Source organism: Phyllostomus discolor, chromosome 8 (genome assembly GCF_004126475.2).
Source record: "Phyllostomus discolor isolate MPI-MPIP mPhyDis1 chromosome 8, mPhyDis1.pri.v3, whole genome shotgun sequence".
Taxonomy (NCBI): Eukaryota; Metazoa; Chordata; class Mammalia; order Chiroptera; family Phyllostomidae; genus Phyllostomus; species Phyllostomus discolor.
Window position 1 is genome coordinate 106242734 of NC_040910.2, and position 24880 is coordinate 106267613.

Sequence of the window (24880 nt, forward strand, 5' to 3'; positions counted from 1 at the left end):
CGCATCCTGGCAGGGACGGGTTACCCGGAGCCACGGAGCCGAAGCTCGCCCCTTCCACTACCCTGCTACCTGGTTACCTCTTCGCCCCTTCGTCGTCGAGCAGCTCCGGCTCGGTCGCCGCCATTACCACATCGCACTCCGCGGCAGCCGCCATCTTACCGCCGAGACCAGAGAGCCGGGTGGGAGGCCGGCGGTGCAGAGCACTTCCGGTCGGAGCATCGAGCAGCTCGGCCGCGCTGCGCCCAGAGTGGCTCCCTCGGGCCCGTCTACCAGCGAGAGGCTCCGCTTGGGGCCAGAGTGGCCTCCCGTCCCCGGAGGTCCACGGTGGTCTCCGCGCCGCGGCGGGACCCCAGGGACGGTTCCTGGACGTGGGGGGCGCCACTTTAACTGTGGATCGAAAGGGGGTCCAGGAGGGTATCTCCTCTCTCTGCCTTGGCTTTCCTCAGTATTGCGAGAGCTTCGTTGCCATAGCAACTTCCAATCCTAGAGCGTCTTCTGGAAGGTTCAGGGGAGTCTGAGTTGGGTGGGGACCCGGTCACCCAGGACTTTGAAGGGAAAGAACCCCCCACTACTACCTTCCCGACCTTGGAGTGTGTCCACAGCCTCCTCCCGGGAAAGGCGAGAAGAGGCGGTGTGAGCCCGGTGCCCCTAGCTTTCATCGGCCCCTGGTAGCCCTGCCCAGCCAAGCCAGAGGAACGCAGGACGGCTTCACCCCGCGCCTTTCATCCCCCTCTGGATCTCCAAGCACCTACTGGTTCATCACCCTAATGACGCTGACCCTTTTATGATGTTGCTTTCATGTCAGCCGCTTGGGAGTGCCGTCTCAGCATTAGGCCTAGGAAGAGTGGCACAGTGCCCCAGACCCTGCCCTAGAGTTTATGAGGCAGCAGTTCATGGGGTGAGGTCCCTGCCCCAGTGGCCCAGTATTCCCACCCCTCGTAAAACCCTGCTCAGCACGCTTGTCTTGCTGAATGCAGTCTGCATTGGGAACTTACAGAGGGCAGGTACACAACCTAATCGTCTTTGTAGTACCTCACCCCAACCAATAATATGTGTAGACTTGAATTAAATTGGGGCTTTCCGAGGTTAAATTGAGGGAGTTTGAGTTTGAAGCCATGGGGAACTAAAATAATAAGGGGACAAGGGAATTTCAAAGGGATCTTATCCTCTTCAGTAAAACTATGTGCCATCGCCCATAAGCTGCTTGCATGGTCCCTGCCTACCAGAGCGCTAAGGAAGCTGAAACCAAACTCACCCTTAGTTTAGGAGAGAATGGGCGTGGCCAGGTGTCTACTGTCCCTATTCGGAGTGGGGAGGGCACAGGCTCACCGCCTGCCCAGCCTACCAACAGCTCGCAGCCCACAGTCTAGTGCAGGAGGCATTCTTTCACAGTCTTCCCACTTTGTGTTCTCTGCATCAGAGCCACCTCATCCACACCCACAGCTTTAACTTGGTTCATGACTCTCAACCCTGTTGGCGTCCCCGGTCTAGACCACTCTTCTGAGCTCAGATCTGTATATCCAGCTCTCTACCGGTATCTTTCGGATGTTTCACAAGTCCCCGGAGCTCAACGTATTTCCATTGAACTTGTTATTCTTTCCCCACCCCTCAACAACAGCAAAAACAAATGCTGTGGTTGATTCTCTCCTGCTGAATTCCTTATCTTGTTGAATGGACCCTTATCTTTTCCTCCTGGTCATCAAAGGAGACAGACGGGAGACATCACGAATTCCTCCCTCTTTCTCATTCCTGACTCCCAATTTATCACCAAGTCTTGTTGATTCTCCCACCAAAAGTCTCCCAAATCTATCTCCTTCTCATCCCAGCGCAGGCTCTGGTCACTTTTTTAAAAACTTGGAATACTAGCAAGTCTCCTGGCTGGTACCCCAGTCTTACCTCTCTCCAATCTTTAGTCTTCTGCCAGACTGACCTTCTGAACAGCAAAACTTTATCATGTTACTTCCCTAAAATCTACCAATGGCTTTCTGCTGCTGTCAGGATACAGTTAGAAACCCTTCGCCTCCCACACAAGGCCTTGGACTCTTTGGTTCCTTTCTACCATCAGTATGGAAGCCAAGCACTTGTAGTTCCAGAAAAATGCCATGAATCTTCGCCATGCTTTCTCCACCCTTCCTTCCAAGCCCTTCAAACGTAACACAGACACGACCTACTTCAGGAAGTTCTCCATGATGCCCACTGCCCCCGCGAGTTAAATGCCCCTCTTCTGTGCTCCCATATTACCTCTAATAGTTCTTGCCATGCTGTTCTGTAATTTTTGGGTTAGATGTCTAGCCCCTCTAGATGGTGGCGTTCTAACAGGCAGCTACAGTGTCTAACTCGACCACTTTTCCAGCTACGTGGTCCTGTACCTGGCACAGAATAGGCGCTCACAATACACTTGATGACTAAACGACCAGATAAATGAAGTATTACTGTACTATCGTAGCCTTTAGAAAAAGAACATCTAGGCATCAGACGACAATGAAGGCACCCCACTTCCGAAGAACCTAGTACCGTGTCCTCCAGCGCACCACCAGTCAGGGTCTCGGCCGTCATGTTCCCCTCCGGCCTCTGGGGGCGCTAGTCGGACGGCGCCCGCTCGCTGCCGCAGGAATTCGTCTTGCCGGGGAGGGGGGCGTGGCGGGACGGAGCCGGGTCGACCCGGAAGAACGGAGTCGTGCGGCTGTGCTGCCCCTCCCCTGGTCCCCGTGCGCCTTGGGGTCCCGTCCCGGGTGCTGCCAGGGCCCTGGGAGGTACGGAACTGGAGGGCCGGGATCGGCCACCGCGTAGGGGCCGCTTTACGTGGCAGAGCCAAAGCTCCGCTGTCTATCTGTCTTGGGGTAGCTATTAATCGTGGGACTCCCTATGCGGGGCCCTTTGGCCGGGGATAGGAGGGTCGGTAATGAGTTTTGTCTCGAGAGGTTTCGGTTCGGAACCTTTGTGGGAAGTGACCTCTGTGTCTGCTCTCGGGAGGAGTCTGTCTGGGCTGCTTCTGGGAAGCCTGCGTTTTGGGCTGCCTTCGGGATTTCTGGGACGTCTTGCGAGAAGGGCTTTCTGTGTCTCAGCCTTCTCATCTGGGTCTGTGAACCCGAGGGCGGCAGAAATTGTCTCCTTTCCGGAGCCCTCCCCCCCCCCCCCTTAGATTCCTTCCCTCCTTTCTTTCAAGTCTATGGCTGAGATGGTCTTCATTTTGGCCATGGACTTGACTAGAATCAGAGGGAATTAATTGTGAAGATAAGTCACAGGGGAAAGCAAAATACAGTCTTCTTGTTATTTGTTCACCAGGAAGAATAGCTTAAGACATATCCACGGAAAATAGTAGTTCTGCCTATTTCCCCATGGGGTCCTGCTTAAACAGAGGAAGCTGCGCACAGCCTCCCCTCAGGAGCTGGTCCTGAGTCCTGTGCACGGAGAGGAACCTCCCCAGCGTTTCACTTAAACCAGCATCTTTATTTCTTCCCGCTTCTGTGACATCGTGTGCTGCGCACCAGCAGTTACTGGCCAGGCCCAGGGGATAGTAAAGATGAATAAAACACAGCTCCCTGGGTAGTGGACATAGACATGCACCCTGACTAGTGTAGGGGACAGTGCCGAACCGCCGAGACTGTACACGCAGCTCGGACCCTGGGCTCTCAGCTAGGGCAGGTCTGCCCTCCGTGTGGATGCCACCTCACCCAGTGCGCTTCTGTTCTTCAAGGCTGAAGGCTGAGCATGGGGAAGAGTTGCAAGGTGGTCGTGTGCGGCCAGGCATCCGTGGGCAAAACGTCAATCCTGGAGCAGCTTCTGTACGGGAACCATGTCGTGGGTGAGTGTTGGGTTGGATGGGGGGGGGGGGGGGGCGTGGGAGAATGGTGGAAGAAGTTAAGGAATAAGGAGTAGGATTTGACCACACAGAGAAGCTCAAAATCTGCTCCTGGAGTCAAGTGTAATATCAAGGTCTGGAGGAAGGAAGCCCACTCCCCGAGATGAGGAGGAAAAGCTCCAAAGTTTCACTTTTGCCCAGCACGGTGTAAGCGTGAGACTCGTGTTCGTCCCCCCGAATCGTTCCAGGCCTGCCAGACTCCGTCGGGCCCCCTCTCCTCAGCCCCCACATTTCTTTCCCTCCCTGCCTGGGCAGCCTGTCAGCGTACACTCAGTCGCTCATGCTTCTCGTCTGCTTCCTCCCTACACACACACGCTCTCTCACTTTATCCCAGGTTCTGAGATGATCGAGACGCAGGAGGACATCTACGTGGGCTCCATCGAGACCGACCGGGGCGTGCGGGAGCAGGTGCGCTTCTACGACACCCGGGGGCTCCGAGACGGGGCGGAGCTGCCCCGCCACTGCTTCTCCTGCACCGACGGCTACGTCCTGGTCTACAGCACAGACAGCCGGGAGTCCTTCCAGCGCGTGGAGCTGCTCAAGAAGGAGATCGACAAATCCAAGGACAAGAAGGAGGTGTGCATGGGAGGGAGTCCCAGTGGAGGGAGCCCTGGGCTGGCTTTGGGAGGCTTGGCGTGGCTCTGTTTTTCACTAGAGTTCCAGGAGTTGGGTGAGGAGCTGGAGGAGGATGGAAGCCACTAGAGGGCACCCTTCAGCCATGGAGGCGGCCCCCTGCTGAGACGGCTCACTGGGAGAGGCTTCTCCTTAGTTTGAGAGGTCCCTGACCTGCCACAGGAAGCGCCCACTAGTCTGTGTTTATAATGGTTCCATACTCTCTCGGTTGTGAGGGCCTTTTTTTGGCAAGTCCCTCTTCAAGCCGCAGGCACCGTGGAAGTGCTCCCTCACCAGTAATTTAGCCAGAAGTGAACTGACAGCTGGTCCTGAGCAGGTATAGGCGACTTGGGGCTTGTAGTGGATGGAGCCCCTGGAGACAGGGCCAGGAGGAGGCCAGGATCTGAACAGAGGAAGGAGAGGGAAAAGCAACCATTCCCCGAAAAACACACACATCCTGGTTTCTAATAGAGGAAGAGATGAGACACCAGTCATTAAGACTTTCCTTCTCTTGGGACACTCCTAAGTGGCGGCCAGCCCTCGCACCCATTCCTAAGGTCCATGGTATGTCCACAAGCCTCTCCTCCATCCCTCTTCCCCAGGTCACCATCGTGGTCCTGGGCAACAAGTGTGACCTGCAGGAGCAGCGGCGTGTGGACCCAGACGTGGCTCAGCACTGGGCCAAGTCGGAGAAGGTGAAGCTGTGGGAGGTCTCCGTGGCCGACCGCCGCTCCCTGCTGGAGCCCTTCATCTACCTGGCCAGCAAGATGACCCAGCCGCAGAGCAAGTCCGCCTTCCCCCTCAGCCGCAAGAACAAGGGCAGCGGCTCCCTGGATGGCTGAAGAGCTGCCGTCCCTTCTTCACCGTCCCAGCCCCAGCCCCAGCCCAGCTCCTGGGGCTTTGGAAGACGGGGTGGGGGGAAAGGGGAACGCCCCGCCAGCGCGGGCAGCCGGGGCCGTTCCAGGCCCTGGCCACTTTGGCTCCCTCCCAACTCCGGGAAATGCAGATCACCTAGGTGAGTGCCCCGCAACCTCTTCCTCCACCCCAGCTTTCATCACATCTGCCCCTCTCTGACCGAGGGCAGTTGTGGGTCAGTGCCCCTCCCACCTGTCCTGGTTGGGAAGCAGAGCTGCCATGCACAAGTGCCCAGTCTGGGGGATGTTTCTGATCACGGGTTCCACGCCTCTAGGCTTCTGCCACACGCGCACACACACACACACACACACACACGGCACCAGCCCGGACTCCAGGGAGAGGGCACCCAGGTATCGTGTGGGCATGCACGCACGTGTGTGTGTGTGTGTGTGCGTGCGTGTGCGCATGCAGGTGTTGGGGGTGCCTCTTCACCCAGCACCCTGGCCTTCCTCCTGTCTGTACCTTGGCTGGAAAAAGCCAGCCTCCCGGGAAGTGTGATTTTTCTACTGGACCTCTTCCCGCCATCCTTTTGCTTCCTCTCCCTGCTTACAGAGCAGATGGGCCTCGTGGGCCGGGTCACCAGCTGGCTTTGTGACCCAGCAAGGCTTTTCCCCTCTCTGGGCTTCCGTTTTCTCATCTGTACGGTGACAGGAGTTTCTTAGGTGACCTAGATCCGCTCCAGCCCTGTGATTTTATAACACCGGTGGCTTCGGGCTATCTGACTGTGTGTGTGTACCCCTTTGCTTCTCCCTCTTCAAGGTGCTATGCCCGCCCGCCCGCCCTGGAGGCTGGGACACTGCCCTCTGACAACCGCCAGGGGGCAGGAGCGCACTCTCCACCGTAGTGGCCAGAATGGCTGCTTAGTGCCCAATGGGGAACCTCACACCCATGGCCGCCGGTCTTCACCCCCCTCCTCTGGTTGTTTTCGGCCAATAGCTGGGCTTTATTTATAAATTTCCCGTTTTAAATGAATATGCTGCCACGGTGAAGGCTGGACCAGGTGCTCCTCTAGCCCTTCTTACCTCAGACGCCTCAACAGAACAAGGCCCACAGGTGTCAGCTTCTCGGGAGCCGACAGGTCTGTTGGGGCCCAGAAGGGTGGTCACTCTCTCCACACGCTACAAAGTGAGCTTACGACCCACAGCTTTCCTGTGGCCACTTTCGTGCTTCTAACGGACACAGCCGGGCCACCTCCAACGCAGGCCCCTTCTCCCCAAAGCAGGAGGGGTGGGTGGGGGCAGGCGGCCCAGGGCTGGGCCTGCGAAGTTGGGGCATATACAGGCTTGGGCTTAATGTTCATTTATTAATGCATTGGACACAATAAAACCACAACTGTTATCAAAAAGTTTCCCTCCCACTCCCCCCCTTATCTCCAGTTGGAAATATCTTTTTAAAAAGATATATACAGTTGGATACTGGCAAAGTCCCGTATTGTGGGGCGGGGCGAGGCGAGCGGTGCCGGGGCAGGACGGGGGTTGTGACATTGGCTTTGATGGCGGGCTACTGGGTCCGTAGGGCGGTCAGGCTGGATCCCCACACTCAGCTTCACAGTGAGGGAGGCTCGGGGTGCTGGCTGGGAGGAGGGAAGGCCAGGTCTAGTGCTGGGGACCAGCTTGGGGTAAAGAGCTGGAGAGGAAAGCTCTTTGTCCAGGACGCCTGGGGGACTCGGTGTTCGCTGGGTCCGTAGTCTGAGGAGGACCCAGTGCTTCCCGCCCCAGGGCTGGGGTTCAGGAGAAATCGGTAAAAGGCCAAGAGCGGGTCGATCACTTTCTCTGTTAGAACCGGGCCCAGGCAGAACATCATCCTCATCGCCCCTGGCCTGGCCCCCTCCCTTTCAAGCGGATGAAGACCCCTGACAGCTTTCAGCACCACCCCTGCCAGGGCGGTACCCCACCTCAGCGCTGCTCCCTTGCCCCCCCAGCCTTTGCCACGCCCCCAGGGTCATCGCGTCCTGGGTGAACCAGCTGCAGCCCTTCTCCAGAGCATCCGGTGCGTGGGCAGGGCCTCCCCAGCGCGTGGGAGTGGGGGTCCGGCACAGACTTGTCCCCAGGCCAGAGGCTGAGGTTTCCAGGGCCTTTGGCCGGGTGGGTGTGGGTCTGGAGTGGGGGAATGAGAGCACCGCGGGGCTGGGGCTAGGATTTTGCATAGACCTTTGGGGTTTCTCTGTCTGCTCCCTGAAAGTCAGTCTGGGAGATGCGTGGGAGCCCAGGACTAGCCGGAGAAGGCTAGAGAGATGAGAGTGGGGTGGCCCGTGGGGTGGCCCTTGGGCCGGGGGTTATTAGTTGAATCCCCAGTCCAGATGGAATGAGGGGCAGCTGCCCTGGGAACTAGCCCAGCTCTACCTCGATTGGTCAGGAGCCCCTAGGCAGTCAAAAGTTCCCCGGAGGATGGAGGAACTGAGGCATGTTGGGGAGAGTGACCGCCGGGATGCCGGCCCTGGCCTCCCTAGGAGGCTAATAGGGGGCGAAGAGGATGGGTCCCGTGGCAGGGCGGACCGCCCCTGCTGGGGTGCGGAACAGAGCTGGGCCCAGGATGGGAGCCGGGAAGAGGGTGGCGGCCGCTGTGGGGGCAGGCCGGAGGGCCAGGGGGCCTGGCAGGGCACAGATGGCTGCGGCTGTGGCGGGGATCGGGCTGGGCAGGAAGCGGGCTGCCAGCGTCTTGGTGAGCTGCTTCTGCAAGGCCAGCTTAGACTGCGAAGGGGAGAGAGAGAGAGGACTAGGCACAGCCTGACCCTGGAAAATGCCACCCCTCCCCCCTCAGCCCTGAGCTCCGTCCTTGGGCCCTTTGAGGCAGGACAAACACGCCTGTTAGGGTTCCAAAACTAAACCCTCCTCCTCCCTTCCCGCCCCCAAACAGTCATTCCAAAGGGCTTTCTCCACCACCTGTCTTCCTGCCCAGAAGGAGGAGAATCATGATGGGCCACGGGAGGAGGCTGTGCTGGGTGCGGGCAGAGGTGGTTTCCAGGAGATGGCACGCCCACCCCTTGCTCTTGCCCCTGAGATCCCCACCCAGGCCCACTTCCCCGGAAATTCCTCCGGGCAGATCCCAACATAGCTAAGAACCCAACCCCAGCCCTTTCTCTGCCCAGGCAGCCTCGGGAGGGCGGGGGTGGGGGGGAGACTTTATTCCTGCCTTAGCTCCCCAGCTGGCCCCCACTTCCCACTCCCGGCCTCCCCGCCCCCACTTGACTGGGTTCCCGGCCCTGCTGCCTGGAGACAGATACCTTGAGGATACCCACAGCCAGCGCTGCGTGCTTCTGCAGCTTGCTGTGCTGGCTGGAGGGCTTGGGGGGCTTCCCGGCCAGGCGGTCTTTGTGCCTCCTGCTGCTCAGGTGCTAATGGACAGACAGACAGACTGGGAACAAGATGAGGAAGCCCAAGGACCCCCAACGACCCCACCATCCGTGACTAGCTCATCCTTCTCTACCCAGGACTCACACAACAAACCTACATTTACGGGGCATCCGCTGGAGTGGCCCTGGGAAAAGGAGATGAGAATTGGCCTTCGCCCTCCAGCTGCCCACTGTCCTGCCGGCCTGGCTCATCTTCCTCCACCTGGCCTTGCCCTGCCCAGCACCTTCGCTCCCCAGCCCACCTCCCGCAACCCCCCCCCCCACTACGGGTCACACTCCCTCGCGCCAACCCTAGTCCCGGCCTCCCTTCTCCCACCTGCTTGAGCTGCGTCTCTGAATTGACCTGGAGCTGGCAGACGGCGCAGTGAAAGGGGGGGCTGGGCCCCTGCCTGCCCCCTCGGGCCCCCGTCACTCTCTTGGCCTTGTGTCCAGCTCCTCCCCGGGGCACTGGGCGGCCCCGGCCCCTTCGGGGCGCCCCTCGCTGGCCTTCCACCATCCACCGGTGCTTGGCTCCTGGGCGGAGGAAAGAGGACGGCCCATCAGCACGGGAGAGAGGCTGCCACGAGGCGGAGACCCCTCCACACTGGATCAGCGTGGTTGCCCCTTCAGCTGCGAGGCTGCTCAGCACACACACCCCCTGCCACCGCGTGAGGTTTCTCTCTCCCGCCCCCACCGGGTCCTCCCAGGTTCTCTCACGTCAAGCCAACCCGCCCCAAGGAAGGCCCTGGAGTGTAACCGGTCGGCTGGCCTTCTCTCGTCTCAGCCCCTCCCTCCGGGTCAGGCCTGAAGAGACATGGACGAGGTGTCTCCCGTCGTCTGGGGTGACCCTCCAGTTCTTGCTCCTCCTCCCAACTGCCCCTCCTCAGGCATCAGTGGGACGACCCGAGATGCCCCGAGCAGTAACAACTCAGCACAAGGCCCCTGTTGCTAATACTAGGCCCTGTGGCGAAGTGCCCAGAAGCCCCAGCCTGCCCACCCCACCCCGCCCCTTCCCCCACCTGCCGGGCGGGGCGGCGGGGCTGGCTGACCTGTGTTGTGAGCCTGAAGCTGAGAGGCGGAGTTCACGGTCACCTTGCACGTGGGGCAGTAGAGGCGCCCCTTCTCGCTCCCGCTCTCCCCACTCACACCGCTCCCCGCAGCGGCTGCCGCCGGCTCCGGCCCCGGGGCCTCTCTCCCAGGCTCTGGGGAGCAGGGTGGGCAGGAGGAAGGAGAGGAAGAGGAGGCAGCATCCAAGAGTTCTGAGTGGGCTGGCTCCCGGGGTGTCGGGTCCGGGGTCAGTGGTGGCTGGAGTGGGGGGCCAGGCGGGGGGTCTTCGGGAGCTGCTGGGGACAGGGAAGGCACCGGGTACGAGGGTGAGGCCTGAGCTGGTTCTGGAGACTACGGTTTTATTTTTTTTTATTTTTAGATTTTATTTATTTATTTTTAGAGAGGGAAGGGAGGGAGGGAGAGAGAGAGAAACATCAATGTGCGGCTGCTGGGAGTCATGGCCTGCAACCCAGGCATGTGCCCTGGCTGGGAATCGAACCTGCGACACTTTGGTTCGCAGCCCGCGCTCAATCCACTGAGCTACGCCAGCCAGGGCGAGACCATGGTTTTAAACACCGATACATCAGGGGCGGCATGGCAGAGCGCACGGGTCACTAGTGCAGGCGCGACCAGCACTGAACTCCGGACCCCGCTCTACCATCCAACTCACTGGGCAGACTCGGGCCTCTTTGGGCCTCAGTGTCCCCATCTGAAATTATAAAGTCGGACGGAGTAATCTCAGAAAGCCCTCACTGTCCTGATAGTCTGGTTATTGGCAGTTCATTAGAAGGAAATCAAAAAGTGTAGCAGAATGTTCATCGAGCAGTATTTACAATAGCAACAACTGGAAACTTCACATGTCCATCAATAGGAGAAAAGGATTTTAAAAACACACTGTGTGGCCCTGGCTGGCGTAGCTCAGTGGATTGAGCTCAGGCTGCGAACCAAAGCTTTGCAGGTTCAATTCCCAGTCAGGGTACATGCCTGGGTTGCAGGCCACGGCCCCCAGCAACCGCACATTGATGTCTCTCTCTCTCTTTCTCCCTCCCTTCCCTCTCTAAAAATAAATAAATAAAATCTTTAAAAAAAAAACCGCACTGTGTGGTCATGCACTGTAATACTACACGGCAACGGAAAAGGACAAACCAGAGCCGCCACCGCAACCGCACAGGAGACTCGTACGATGTGCGTCATGGACACTCAGGGAAGGTGAACCAGGCCCAGACGCAGAAGCCCACATCCTGCACCCTTTACCAAAACCAAGCGAAACTGGTGTACGCTGAGAAAAGCCAAGATCGTAGTAGGTACCCTGGGCGTAAGGGTGTATTGTAGGCGGTTGCAGAGTGTCACCCCACCATTCATGTCCGTCTGGAACCTCAGAATGCAACCTTATTTTGGGAAATGCATCTTTGCAGAGTAAAATTAGTTAAGATGAAGCCACATTGGGTGAGGGTGGGCCCTGACCCAGGGACTGGGGTCCTTACAGGAACACCCTGTGAGGAGACAGACACACAGGAGAATGAGACGTGAGGATGGAGGCAGAGATGGGGGGCAGATGCGGCCACACGCCAAGGCGTGCCGAGAACTGCCGGCAGCCCCCGGAAGCCAGAAGAGGGGCACGAAACGGACCCTGCCTCTCGGTTCCCAGGAAGGAACCAACCCCGTTGACACACGGCTTTCAAACGTCTGACCTCCAGGACTGTGAGGAGATCAATTTTGATGATTTTCAGCCACTCAGGGAGTGGTCTTTCATTACAGCCCCCCAAGAAAACGGGGTGACTAGAAGGGGGCCAAGGGAGGTTTCCGGATGCTGGGGAGATGTTTCTTGATCTTTATACATTCAGACACGGGAATTCATTGGGTCCCCCACTTGTGATGTGTGCCCTTCTTCTCTATGTAGGAATACACCGATATAAGCAACAATAAGAAGAATTATCTCACCCTGGCTGGTGTGGCTCAATAGATTGAGTGCCGGCCTATAAACCAAAGGGTTGCCGGTTCAATTCCCAGTCAGGGCACGTGCCTGGGTTGCAGGCCAGGTCCCCATTTGGGGGTGTGAGAGAGATGGCTGACCTTGTTTCTCTCCCTCTCTCCCTCCCTTCCCCTCTCTCTGAAAATAAATAAATACAATTTTTTAAAACTCTCTCAACTCCTCATCAGAAACTAGACCTAGAGTGGGGAGCTGGGAGAAGAATTCAGGACTGACCTTTGCTCTGTGGCTCTCTGGGGGCTCCGCTGGCTACAGATAGGGTTGGGGACACCTGCGTCCCATCCTGGGCCAGGGATTGGGGCCTCTGCTTGCTCTTGGCGGCTTCAATGGCTTTGAGTTTTCTGGCATGTTTGTGGCCTTTATAATGCGCTTCGGCCTGGTTCTGGGGTGGGGAGGGCATAGGGTCACCATTCATTCTCTGAGTCTACGTGTCCCATCCGCGAGAGCTGGCCCCGGGCAGGGGGCAGGTCACACGGGTGAATCCTTGCCATTGCCATCGTCATCACAGTATGCACATGGCCCTGAAGTTTACAGAACACACTCTCATCCCTGAGCTCCCAGGTGGCCGGCCTCTGGTTTTAAACTCTGGCTCGACCGTTCCGCAGCTGTGCCTCTTTGGGGCAAGTCGCTTCACCTGGGTGAGCCTCCGTGTCCTCGCTCACAGACTCTGTGCTCGCACTGACCTCACGGGACTCTGAGAATTACATGAGCACCTGCATTAAAGGCCTAGTCCACACCGTAGACGCTCCATGAATGTTAGTTACTAAGACAACAAATGCACAAATGGAGAAAACAGAGCTCCTCCCCTTTTGGGGGGCCGTGCAACCCAGAGCATTCATCCCTTTGTTCAGTTTTTTCAACAGCTACTGAGCACTGGCCGTTCCCCTGCCTCTGTGACGGGGCGAGCGTGAAGACACAGCCCCTCTCAGGGAGGGAAGTCTCTCTCTCTCCGGCTCCTTCACACCTTGCAGCCTGACCGCCTGGAGGGAACCCCCATATCTGGCCTGGCAGTGTCCTCCCTCCTTCAGCCAGGGGTCCTTGCTTGTTGCTCCCAAATGCGGTAAACACAGGCCCCTCCCTGGACACTTCCACCAGAACGGGTCAGCTGAGAGCATCTCCCCGAGGCCCCGAGTGGCCCGGACAGAAGGCAAGCCTTCCCCGGGAGGCCGGGACGAGGCTCCTTCACTATCCAGGTGCAGGCTACGGTAGAAAAGACGCAGGGCCGTGGGGTCAGCCAGGCCTGGTCCAGACCCCAGTGTTGCTACTCACCAGCGGTACCAGGCTACTTAACCTGTCTGAGGCTCGGTTTCCCCCTCTGAAAAGTGGGGGTGACCACTGTGCCTCTACTCACCTCACAGATGTACCGTGGGAACTAATTAAGATGATAGGTGTGAACATACGCTACAAACTCTCAGGTGCTTGAAGAGCTCAGCTCCAAGCTGGAAGCGGACGGGGCAGCCCCTGCGGCCCAGAGAGGGGAGGGGCAGTCTCTTCTCGTGCAGAAGGACCCAGAACACGGGAGGGAAGTACAGGGAAGGGAAACGGAGTCCCAGGGGCACTCGGGAAGGAAGGGGCAGAGCAGAGGGTGGATGAACAAAGGGCTGTGAGCGCCTCTTCTGCAGCCGGGGATGGAAAACAGAGCCCCCAGCCCCTGTGCTACCCCTTTCCCCGCAGGGAAGGCCCCGGAAGCCCAGTCTCCAGCCCCCTCTCCCTGCCCAGCCGCCGCCTTGGCTTGTTCCCACTGCTCCCTCTCACCGCGGAGTTGAACCTCAGGTGACAGATGTTACAGGAAATGAAGAGCTTCTTCTTTAGGGGGGTGGGGACCCCGAAGGTGTGGTTGATGACGGCTTTCTGGACGGGGTCCATCTGTGAAGCGGGTGGGAGGGCACAATAACTCTGGGGCCAGCCTCAGAATGCGGGGTGGGGTGGGGGCAGTACAAAATGCAAAAAAACGGAAGACTTTCAAGGAGCGCAGCGGCCAGCCCCCAGGAAGAACTGGTCCCACCCTTGTGACGATAGACACAGAGAAAGAAACAGCTTTTTCCCTGGCGGGCTTTCTCTGTCAGCATGGACTTCCGCTTGGGGGCAGGGGGATGGGCAGGGTGACCTCCAGGATCTGTTTATTTATTTATTTATTTAGCCTCGCCTGAGGACATGCTTTTAGGGAGAGCAAGGGAGAGACACATTGATTGGTTGCCTCCCATACATGCCTGGGCTGGGCATCTTCCGTGCCTAGACTGGAGATCAAACCTACTATTTAGGTATGTGCCCTCACCGGGACTTGAACCTGCAACCTTTTGGTTACTGGACAATGCTCCAGCCAGCTGAGCCATCCTGGCCAGGGCATGACCTTGAGTTACAGAAGCATGTCCTAGTGATCACCTTGGTGTCTCTTGCTGCCCCTCTAGTCTCTGGGTTTTTTTTTTTTTTTCTCATTCACAAGAATTACAACCATGAGAACAGAGTGCCAGGGGCAGGGAGAGGCGGGGGCGGGGGCGGGAACGACAGGGTTCCTCTGTTGGAATTTCCTCTCCCATAGCCCAGCCTTGTGCTGGACCTGTGGGCGGGGGGAGATCAGGCTCATTTTATGAGCTCTGCCACGGTCACAGGGCCTGAGGGAGAAGGAGCCACAGCCAGGGGAGGTGGGGGACAGGATGGGGCAGGTGGCAGCAAGTAGAAGCTAGAGGGTTTCCTGAGTAGCAGAATCACTTCTTTGGAATATGAACCTGTATGTCTTTGTCTTATGTTAAATACTTTTTTCTTCTCTCAAACCAAGCCTTTACGTTCCCTTTTCTCAGGGCTCAGGCTGCTGGGCCAAAAGCAGAAGCTATCTGGGTCCCCTCGTCAAGAAAAACTCACCAAGCCTTCCTGAGAGGAGAGAACGGGGCCTCAGACAACGACCCCCGACCCACAGGGCCCCCGGCGATCAGGACCACAGAGGTGTCACCTGCTCCCGAGGGACCGTGCACTTGAACAGTGAGCACGTCATTGGCAAGTGACCTAGGACCAGAGGCCCTCCCCCCATGGCTCAGGCTCCTGGGGACCCTCTGTGCAACCCTGGAAGCTGGGATTCCTCGGGGTGACTTAGGCGAGGGGCGGGGCTTGTTGATGATGACATTTGATTTTTCAGAATTAAAAAATGGGGGCATGCCTCACGGCTCCTGTACTGAAGTCTCATTCATGCTCACTACACTTGTTTTTCACACATATACACACGTGGAAATACACAGACCAGTATACACACAGAGGGCACCTGAGCCCTGGCTGGTGCGGCCCACTGGACTGAGTGCCAGCCTGTGAAGCCACAGGTCCCCAGTAGGGGGCGGGTGAGAGCCAACCGATCAATGTATCTCTTGCACATTGATGTTTTTCTTTCTCCCTCCCTTTCCCTCGCTCTAAAAATAGGTAATAAAATCCTTAGAAAGCAGAGACCACAGAGCTTACAGAAATTACAGGTGACAGAGACATGCAGAGTTATACAGTCTCGCACACACAAATGGCACACAGCCACAGGCAAAGGCTCACTCCCTCCAACCCACACAGAACACTCAGAAGGTCAGACACACACCAAACACACGCACAGTCCACACGAAGACACAAAACACCTGTCCCAGGCGCACATATTACGTACCGAGAAACCAAGAGTTGTTTACAAACACACACACACAGGATACCAACACTCACACCCACAAATAACAAACAAAGACCCGTGGAAACACAAACTAAACCCAACTAACTACACACAGGCATACACAGGTCATTCACAGAAGTCCCTAAACCAAAACTCCAGTGAGATCTGCAGTGCAGTCCCTAATGTGCCAGCAACTTGGGGAGCTGATGGCACCTCCTACTTCCTTGGCCCAGAGAGCGGGGCCCAGGCAGTCTCTACTTTGGGAGCACCTAGTCCCTTAGGGGTGTTGGAGGAGAATGAGCTTCCGGTTAGACCCAGCTTCCGAGAGGCAGCCCCTCTGAACCCGCCTTCCCCGCCCACTCCCCGCCTGGCTGCATGTGCCCACCCACCAGCCCCGCCCGTACCGTGCTGAAGTTGGGGAAGAGGCTGAGCGGGGCGGCACCATTGAAGTGGAAGGCCAGCAAGTGCTTGAAGTCCAGCGGGGGCTGCAGAGGCCTGGCAGGCAGGGGCAGGGAGGCCAGCAGAGGGCTGGGGGCGCTGGATGCTGGGCCTGCTGCAGGAGGGAGAAGGGCAGGGTCTGAAACGGGAGCCGCAGGGCCACCACACCTGCACAGCCGGAAGGGGCTGGTGGGCGTCGTCTTGGGCATGGAGCCAGGGCAGAGCCCCCATCTCCCTCTTCACCAAGGAGCACTGGCCCAGCCCAGGGTGGTTATTACGGCCCACCTCTGCGCCTCTCCCCTCCACTACCGGGGAAGCAGAAGCAGGGAGTCCACAGCATAAGGCTCCCGGCCCAGGAGGATGACCCTCCCACCCCTACAGGGACCCAGTTGAACCCCCAAGGGGAGTCAAGCCAAGGGAAGGGGCAGAGGTGTCGGGGCGGGCTTCCGACACACACGCACCACCATGGAGATGGCACGTGAGCTGCGTTTCCTCTTTATTGCAAATTAAACCCAAACCCAGGAGGCCTGGGGAAATGTCAGACCACCCCCTCTTCTCACTAACTCCCCCGTTCCAGACCCCCACATCATTCCTGGCAAGGGCTGCCATGGCGGGGGGGGGAACCCTTGGAAGCTGAATGAATGCATCCCCCAGCTCTGGTGAGGCCCCAGCTGCTTCCACAGGAGGCAAAAAGCCCTCCAATAGCATGCATCCCTGGATCTGGTCTGGACAGGGGTCAGGGGAGGGCTCAGTGTGGGGGGAGGGGGATGGCACCATGGTTTCACAGTCTTTGGTCTTACAGGTCTGAGGCAAGGAACTTGGGAGAACCACCAGGCTTCAAGAAGAAAAGAAAAAAAAGAAAGAAACAAATCCAGTTCATTTGGGACTTTTTTGGACCCTGTCAAAATGAAAAGAAGTCCTTTCAGATGTATATGTGACCACTATGAAAGATAGGTTTATTTCACATTTATAGACCCGTATGTCTCTATACGCTATGGTCACACACAGAAAAGCCTCAGGGGGCCTAGGGGTCGGGAGGGGAGCGAGGGTGCCACGGCCTCCCCCAGGGCAAGAGCCTGCGCACAGAGCGCGTGCGGTGCTGTGCGCTGGGTCGGAAACAAGGCTGGCCACCTGCTCCCCCCCCAGTCACATCAGAAGAGACGCTGCCAGTGGGGAGCTGAGAAGCAGTCAAAGACCCATCCACCCTTCTTTCCTTCGATCCCTTCATTCTGGAGACGCCGTCTGCCTCCCCCGCACCAAGAACCCCCACCCCCACCCCCAACGTTTTAGGGCCGAAACTTGAGATGAGTCCAGAAGGAAAGGGGTGAGCTACTCCTCACCGAATTCTAGAATGGCCGGGAAAAATATTTAGGGTACCCCAGAGCCTAGCGTACTCTGCCCACTTGCCAGACCCCCCTTGAACCACCCCTCCTCCACAGCCCACAGGGCTGGGGTAGTACTTGGGGTGGAGCAGAGGAAGCATGGGGGAAGGTGGGTGGAAGGTCGAAGTTAGTGAGTCAGCTCAGATGCAGCATGTTCAAGTCCAGCTTGGCCCTTAGAGTGCCCAGGGACCCAGCCCGGCTGGCTGGCTGGAGAGAAGGAGGCCACCCTCGCGTGAGCTTCGGTCCCAGCAGCCCCTCCTCCTACCCACTTTCTAAGAACTCCACAGCCATTGCAAAGTCAGACTCGTGCAGTAGGGGACCATCCACAGCAATCTTGACCACAGGGTCACCTCGGCCCTCCCCTGCCCCGCCCTGCCCCCACCACCGCAGCTCCCGGCTGTGGCCGACCTTGTCCAGGAGACCAGCGCCCACAGGCAATGCCAAGGCCAGGGTGGTGAGGGCTGCAAAGTTGGGGAAGAGCTCATGTAGCTCGGAGTGTACTCATGCCAGCTTGGAGCACAGAGCCTGTGGGCCCAGCTGCCCCAGGCTGCAGACCATGCGCTTGAAGAGTGTAAAGTCACCCAACGCGCGCTGGCGCGCCACAGCCGAGGCGTAGACACGCAGCAGGAGGCGCAGAGCCCCTGCCCCTTCGAGGTGTGTGCCCAACTCCTCAGGTGCCTGCGGGTAACGGCGGGGATCGAAGATTGCCACGAACACAGCTGCGGCATCCAGCAAGGGCACAGGGTAGGAGTCCTGCAGCCCGCTCCGCGTGGAGTCCAAGAAGGCCACCCGCAGCCACTCCAAGCCCCAGACTGCAGCCTCGGAGTAGCCAACCAGCTCCAGGCCGCGGTAGGTACAGTGCCCACCACCCGAGTCGGGGCTGGAGGATGCCAGTTCCTGTAGGAAGCCCTGGAGGTGCGTGCCACCGGAGTTTTGCTGAGCTTGGAGGGAGGCTGCCGCTGCCATCACCAGGGGCTGCAGCAAGGCCAAGTCCGGGTCTTCCGGCTGCAGGACAAGGGCGAGCTTCTGCATGTAGGGCAGAGTGTCCAGGAGCAGGTGGGTGAAGGCCACAAAGGTGAGCTGGTGCAGGGCAAGGGCCAGGGCCCTAGCTGTTGGTGAGGCAGGGGCAGAGGCCTCCAGCATGGGCACCAGGCAGGGCCAAGCCTCAGCCACTGCTCCCACGACAGGCAGCAAGGAGGCCCAGGGCACTGGCCGGGGTCCTGCCAGGTCGACGGCTGCAAGGTCCAGTGCTGCCCAGAGTGCAGGGACCATGTGGCGACTGGGGCCACCATGGAGGCGGAACAGGGCGTCCAGGACGTTTTCATATTCACCTAGGTAGGCCGGGGGCTCAGGGTCCAGCTGGCCGGGGAGACCGTGGAGCTCCAGAAGCAGTGGGCAGGTGGCTCGGAGCTGCAGGCCCACACCCCCCAGGGGGTCCCTGGGGAGGCTCGAGCTGAACCAGGCCAGCTTGGGTGCAGACATGCTGAAGGCCTGCACCCTTCCGTAGCTGCACACTTCCCAGGAAGGTGGTGGCAGGCTGGCCGTCGCAGGGGGACACCGAAGTGGCAAACAGGGCCAGCCTGGGGGACTCAGGCCAGTCTGTGGTCTTGTCCAACACCAGCCCCACGTAGGGGGTCGCCTGCAGGCACTGGCCGGCCTCTGCGTGCAAGATGCCGGCGATGGTCACCTGGGACAGCCAGAGAGAGAAGCGGGGAGGGCGGTTAGGCTTGTCCTGAGAACAGGAGGCAGACAGTACACGGTGGCAGGAAGAGCTCAGGCCTTAGCGTCAGAATTAGGGGCTAATCCCAGCTTCGCCACGTACTGGCTGTGTGACCTTGGGTCAATCACTTTACCTCTCTGAGCTTCCGTTTCTTCAGCTCTAAAATTGGGCTAATAGATGGCCCCTAATCTCCTCCAAAGGTTGTTGTGAGTTATAAATGTAACTTTTTTTGTGGTGCTTAGAAATGTAAAATGCACCCTGTCTGGTGTGGCTCAGTGGATTGAGGGCCGGCCTGTGAACCAAGGGGTTGCCAGTTCGATTCCCAGTCAGGGAACATGCCAGGGTTGCGGGCCAGGTCCCCATTTGGGGGCGCGCGAGAAGCAACCACACATTGATGTTTCTCTGGCTTTCTCCATCCCTTCCCCTCTCTCTAAAAATAAATAAAATCTTTAAAAAATAATAACAAGTGTCGCAGGTTCAATTCCCAGTCAGGGTACATGGCTGGGTTGCAGGCCATGACCCCCAGCAACCGCACATTGATGTTTCTCTCTCTCTTTCTCCCTCCCTTCCCTCTCTAAAAATAAATAAATAAAATCTTTTTTAAAAATAAAAAATAACAAAAAAGAAATGTAAAAAAAAAGACATGTCAAATGCTTTATGAACTATAAAGGTTCTACAGAGTTCGGTTTGTGCGTGTTTCTACAGCATCACTCGTCTGCCTTGTCCCTGAGGATCTCCCCTCTCTCCGCTGCTCGGGGATTCGCTGGTGGACCTGTTCAGTCCCCACTCCCCAGCCGTACGCCCTGCCTGTCTCTCATCTCTCTGCAAGATGAGATCACCTCCCCCACCCCCCAGCCCCCAGGACTCGCACAGCCAGCGCCTAGGACAGAGCTGCACTTTGCATGCTGCCGGGGCCACAGGGGTGACCCTGAGCTGACGTGGGCCGAGGACAAAGCAGAGGGAATGGGGACGTGCATGCCTGCTCCAGCTCCACCATTTCAGGCCCCGAGAGCGCCGGGACCCAGTTTTTCGGTACAAGCAACAAATCCAGATTTGCATATGTAATCTTTCATGTTGTTAGACTTGGAAGCGAATTTAAGCTTTTCAAAAAACACTTGCGTGGGCCAGTCAAGCCCCCGGGGCCACCAGCGGGCTCTCTCCAGCCTAGGTAGCCAGGGGAGTGCTGCTGTGCCCGCAAGGACAGGACCTGGTCTGGCCGCTTCAGCGCCGCGCTCCCCGCAGCTGGCCCAGGGGCCTGGCACGCAGAGCGCTCTCCGTGGAGGCTCTGACCAGTGAAGGTATGAATGAAGCGCTCTGGCCGCTGCCCAGGGGCCTGGCATGCTGGCACTGGACCAGATGGCTCAATGACCTCCCTCCCCAAGCCCTCCCCCCTACCTCTGGCTACCACCCACCTGCATGTCCCTCACCCTCCTGGGGCTGTAGTAATCGCCACGCTCCGTGCCCAGCAGTGCCTGGCACAGGTTGAACCTCTGTAGCTCCAGCAGGGCAGAGCAGCGGTCATCAGGCACATCCTCCTTGGCCATGCAGTACATGGTAGTCAGCACAGCCACTTTGGCCGGGTCCACCTCCACCTTGACTCCCCTGGAGGGCGGGGTGCTTGCCAGGCCTGGGTAGGCCCCTCCTCCCTCGGCCTCCAAGGTGGGCTCGCCCCAGTTGACAGCCAGAGCCTGGCAGTGGGCCCCCGAGGTCACGTGGCGCAGCAGAGCCTGGCGCTGGAAGTTGTCGGTGCCCGCGGTGAAGGCGTTCTCGGCTTTGCTGTGCTAGTTCCGCACCAGAGCCTGGCAGCACTCGAGGCAAAACATCAGTTCCCTCTGGGAGTCAAGTCCAGCCAGGGAAACTCCTCTTTCCAGTGCTCGTTGAAGTAACGCTTGCACTTCTTGTTGGAGTTGGAGGCCTCTCTGGCTGGTTTCTTCCCCGGGGGCACCATTCCTGCTCCAGGGGCAGGGCACCCCCAACTCCCTCCCAAATGCTCTGACCCCTCTCCAGCTCCACCCCCCACCCCCCCACCCCCGCCAAACACAGAGGCACCTCCTTGACAAGGGGAGCTGGTGGGGAGGCAGGAGAGGGGCAGCGTGCCAGGCTAACGTGGACGGTCCATCTAACTTAGCTGGGAAAGCCTATTCCCGCTCCACCGGTGGGAGACTGGAGACGAAAGAGACAAGGGAGGTGGTTAGGGAGTCCGCCAGGTGTTCACGCAGGCCGGCTGAGGGGTGGGCGGGGCCTAATGCGAAAGAGCTACTGGGAGTGGGTGGAGTTATGCAAAGAGCCACAGAGCAGTTACCCAAAGTGGGGAGGGATGGGTGCCTGAGCCCCCCCACCTGAGGCTCTCCTCCCATCCAGGACAAGGCATTGACCCGTGCTGACAGCTGAAGCAGCCAGAACTCAGAGCTGGAAAGACCGGCACCATCTATCTATGCAGCCACATTTCGTAGGTGGGGGCGCTGAGTCCCAGAGACAGAGTGGTTCTCAGGACCCAGGAGTCATTTCTGAGCCAGAGCAACAATTCAGACCTCCTGAGCCGTGGCCCCGAGGATGACGGATCCCTCCAGGCCACAGTCAGTCATTTCAACAGAAGGAAGCGAGCACAGAGCTGAGCTTCGGGAGCCACAGGACTGAGGAACTGGATTTGCTTTTCTCTAGTGCTCTCTTCCTTACGCACATGGGCGCGCGCACACGGGGGATGCGATTTTGGGAAGGGGAGCCCAGAAGTGGGGGCTGAGCCCCAGACTAAAGAGACCCAGCTGGTTGCCTGTGTGTCCCTCACTCTACCCCCCCCCCACCCAGGGCGCAAGGCCAGAAGGAGCAGTTCAGGACCAGAAGGCCATGTCCAGCTGATGGCCGAAACCTGCCTGTCCCCTCCTCTCCGTGCCTACAGATAATGCCAGTAACTACCACGTACGGAGCATGAACAAGCTCAGACCCTGTGCTGTGCGCTCTGCAGAGATCCAAGAGGAGACCAAGATTCCTCTTGCAGAGACTCGGAGGGTGGCACTGTCCTCATGTTGAACAGGAAGAGACTGAGGCTCAGAGACTTTATATGACTCGTCCAAGGCCCACAAGCAGCAAGTGCCCGAGGCAGGATTAGATCCCCAGTCCTCCGGACCCCACAGGCCACACTGAGACTCTGGCCTGCACCGTCTCGCTGGGTTACGCAGCTGCCTCCACCTCTGCAGCGGCTCCCCCAGGTTCATCTGTCTCGCAGCAGCCAGAGAGCAAGGTCACCCACAAATCCGCCTGACACTCCCTTGCTTCTGCCTTGTCAGTGGTGTCCTGTTGCCTGAGTCTACACACCTCACCATGGCCGTCCCCTCCCAAGCCTCTGGACACCTGCGGAGGCTCCTATCTGTCAGTCACTCCCGCCTGCTCGGCCAACTCCAGATGCTTTCCATCCCCTCACAGGACTGTTACTTTAGCTCCTGCCTTCATCCTCTGAGCCTGCAATTCCCCGCCCCTCCTCTTTCCCTGGGTCATTCCTATTTGTTCTTGGAGATTAGCTCGGACATCCCCTAGGCTGGTGCCTGCCCTCCTGTCTCCCATAATCCCCCGTGGGGGATTCTTCACAGGCCAGCGTGGCGAGTGCCAGAGTCCTCCCTGCACCTCTGCACTTGGTTCCTGGAAGGCCGAAATCGCGTTTGTTCATTTTCGGATCTCTAGGTCTCTGTACAGGGCCGGACACGCAGATGCCTCTCGGCACAAGACGGTCGTTGAAAAGAATGAAAGGATTTATTTTGGCTTTTGTGAAAGAGCCTCCTGTTTCCGAGGCCGTTGGCTAGATGCGTTTTGCTCTGAGAAAGCAGCGACTGTCATGTCCACCTGGTACTACCCCCAGAGCCCCGTGTGGCACCTGGCACTTGGTGGGTGAAATAAGGGCAGATGAGTAGAACTCGGGCACAGCTGTTCAGGGTAAGGACAGGCACCCCATGTTGCCACATGGGGGTGAACCTCGTTGGTCCTCTTCCCCTGGACTCTTAAGTGGCCTTCGGCACTGTTCCCCACGCTGTCCTTGAAACACATTTTTTTTCTTAGCTCCCAGGATTCTTCTCTACATTCCCTGATGTTCCTTCACATCGGCCACCCCTTGGCCTGTTCTGTCATTTCCACCTCCTGTCCCCAACCTCAGCCTGTCCAAAGAGTTCGAGACCATCTCCAATGGACACTCTGAAATATCCAGTCCCAGTCTGGGCCACCCCGCGGGGCAGCTCACCTCTCCACCCAACCACCTTCCTGGCTTGTCTAACGGAACTCTCCCTGTGTCCCCACAAAATACGCTCCTCTCCCAGGGGCCCCCAGTCCAGGAAATGGCCCGTGCTGCCACCCAGGCGTTCTGGGCAGAAGCATGTCCCTTTAAGCCGCACTCTCTCCATTTCCAGCACCTGGTCTACCAGCAGGTCCTGGTGGACTCCACCTCCTCAGTCCACCTCTCACTCGTCCCTTCTCTCGCCGCCACTGCCACCCTTCGCACCTGGGCCACCTGCCTCTCTTGCCTGGACTATGCCAGTTGCCTCCTGGTGGCTCTCTGGGTTTCTACTCTTACCCGTCTCTGTGCCATTCAAACCCTAGCAGCCAGAGGAGGCTTTTAAAACCCTGCTTGAAACCCTCCACTGCAGCCCGTGGCTCTGAGGCCAGGGCCAGAATCCTGCCCCACGTCTGCCAAATGCCCGGGCGTTGCTGACCTCACTGGCAGCCACTTGTCCGTCCGTCCGTCCCCTTCCAGCTATACCTGCCTTTTCTTGGTTGCTCCAGCGTGCCAGGTTCCCATCCTCAGGGCCTGTGCACATGCTGTGCTTTCTTCCAGAATGTTCCCACGCTCCACTTCCCCTCTGGTCTTAGCTTAACTGGCCCCTATTCAGAGGTTTCTCTAATTCTCCCTTCCTAGGAGGTCCCCTGCCTTCCTGTCACTAACGCATTTGTTCCCTCCATTGCACTCCCCACAGATTACAAATCTACTTATTTCTGTGCAGTTCTGTTGCTTGGTGTTTTGGTGTCCTCCCTCCCTCCCTCTCTCTCTCTCTCTCTCTCTCTCTCCCCCGGAACCCAAGAGAAGGGGACCCAGCACGTACACCACAAAATCTGGGGAGCGAGTGAGTAAGGACGCCTGGGCTGTCAGGCAGGAGCAGCAGCATGGACCCTTGGGTGCCCGTTGGGTGGTTGAAACAGCTGCCTTTTGACATTATTTCCTCTTAAAATCCTGCGATTCAGTGACCTTGTCCAGCCCATCACCCAAAGCACCTTGGAATGGGGAGGGGGGGCAAGGCCAGGTTTGTCCGATCCTTTCCCTGCACCGAGAAACGGGTTCTCCCACCCCGCTCTGCAGAGGGGACAAGACGACTGTCAGGCCTGGGATGTTTCTGATAAAAGGTCAACAGAAGAGGTAGGAAGGAGGCACGGAAAGATGGAGAGTCTACAATTGCACTGTCCAATATGATACGGTAGCTGCTAGCCAAATGTGGCTGTTTAAAATTGATCAGAATCGCACCCTGGCTGGTGTGGCTCAGTGGACTGAACACCGGCGTGCGAACCAAAGGGTCGCCAGTTCAATTCCCAGCCAGGGCACATGCCGGGGCTGCAGGCCAGGTCCCTGCTGGAGGGTGCACGAGGGGCAACCACACACTGATGTTTCTCTCCCTTTCTTTCCCCCTCCCTTCCCCTCTCTCTAAAAATAAATTAATAACTTAATCAGAATTAAATTTTAAAATTTAAAATTTAGTTTCTCAGTCGCACTAGCCACAGTTCAGATTCTCAATAGCAACCTGTGGGCCGTGACTAGTGGCTGTTGCGTTACACAGTTCAGACTGAGAATGTTTACAACATCCCAGAAACTTCTATTGGACAGTGCCACTCAAAAAACAAAACAGGAAAAAAAAAATAGACAAAGGTCTTGGATATTCCCGCACCCCGACCCGAGGGAAGCAGGCTGGGCGGAGTGTGGTC

The 24880-nt window shown here is 58.1% G+C and overlaps 4 protein-coding genes across 15 annotated transcripts in view; 1 reads left to right on the top strand and 3 right to left on the bottom strand.

Annotated features, from left to right (window-relative positions):
* DNAJC7 (DnaJ heat shock protein family (Hsp40) member C7) overlaps nucleotides 1–729 on the bottom strand; it is a 28119-nt gene extending 27390 nt beyond the window's left edge. Inside the window, exon 1 of the mRNA XM_028520760.2 lies at nucleotides 78–729. Coding sequence (XP_028376561.1) covers nucleotides 78–154 — 77 coding nt within the window. The 5' untranslated portion in view covers nucleotides 155–729. The remainder of the gene's footprint in view (nucleotides 1–77) is intronic.
* On the top strand, nucleotides 528–5751 carry NKIRAS2 (NFKB inhibitor interacting Ras like 2). 3 transcript variants are annotated; one of them, XM_036033915.1, is made up of 4 exons: nucleotides 528–618; nucleotides 3698–3805; nucleotides 4197–4438; nucleotides 5077–5751. In XM_036033915.1, the coding sequence occupies exons 2-4, from the start codon at nucleotides 3712–3714 to the stop codon at nucleotides 5314–5316; spliced, it is 576 nt and encodes a 191-aa protein (XP_035889808.1). In that variant the 5' UTR covers nucleotides 528–618; nucleotides 3698–3711; the 3' UTR covers nucleotides 5317–5751. The 3 variants fall into 3 exon arrangements, with proteins under 3 accessions (XP_035889808.1, XP_028375661.1, XP_035889807.1); XM_028519860.2 differs by lacking the exon at nucleotides 528–618 and adding an exon at nucleotides 2625–2753; XM_036033914.1 differs by lacking the exon at nucleotides 528–618 and adding an exon at nucleotides 2753–2840.
* A 1215-nt stretch (nucleotides 5752–6966) lies between these two features.
* ZNF385C (zinc finger protein 385C) overlaps nucleotides 6967–24880 on the bottom strand; it is a 53243-nt gene continuing 35329 nt past the window's right edge. For 5 of the 10 annotated variants that reach the window (XM_036033907.1, XM_036033902.1, XM_036033908.1 and 2 more), the window contains 7 exons: nucleotides 15793–15941; nucleotides 13513–13623; nucleotides 11974–12139; nucleotides 9770–10063; nucleotides 9058–9254; nucleotides 8613–8723; nucleotides 6967–8079 (listed from right to left, as the gene is read on the bottom strand). In XM_036033907.1, coding sequence (XP_035889800.1) covers nucleotides 7843–8079; nucleotides 8613–8723; nucleotides 9058–9254; nucleotides 9770–10063; nucleotides 11974–12139; nucleotides 13513–13623; nucleotides 15793–15941 — 1265 coding nt within the window. In that variant the 3' untranslated portion in view covers nucleotides 6967–7842. The remainder of the gene's footprint in view (nucleotides 8080–8612; nucleotides 8724–9057; nucleotides 9255–9769; nucleotides 10064–11973; nucleotides 12140–13512; nucleotides 13624–15792; nucleotides 15942–24880) is intronic. The other 5 variants (XM_036033904.1, XM_036033911.1, XM_036033906.1 and 2 more) reach the window with 4 other exon arrangements.
* Nucleotides 16929–21805, bottom strand: C8H17orf113 (chromosome 8 C17orf113 homolog). Its single transcript, XM_028521452.2, is given in 4 exon segments — nucleotides 16929–18703; nucleotides 18705–18895; nucleotides 20341–20771; nucleotides 20774–21805. Coding segments are annotated over 4 exon segments (2085 nt in total). The 5' UTR covers nucleotides 20877–21805; the 3' UTR covers nucleotides 16929–17343.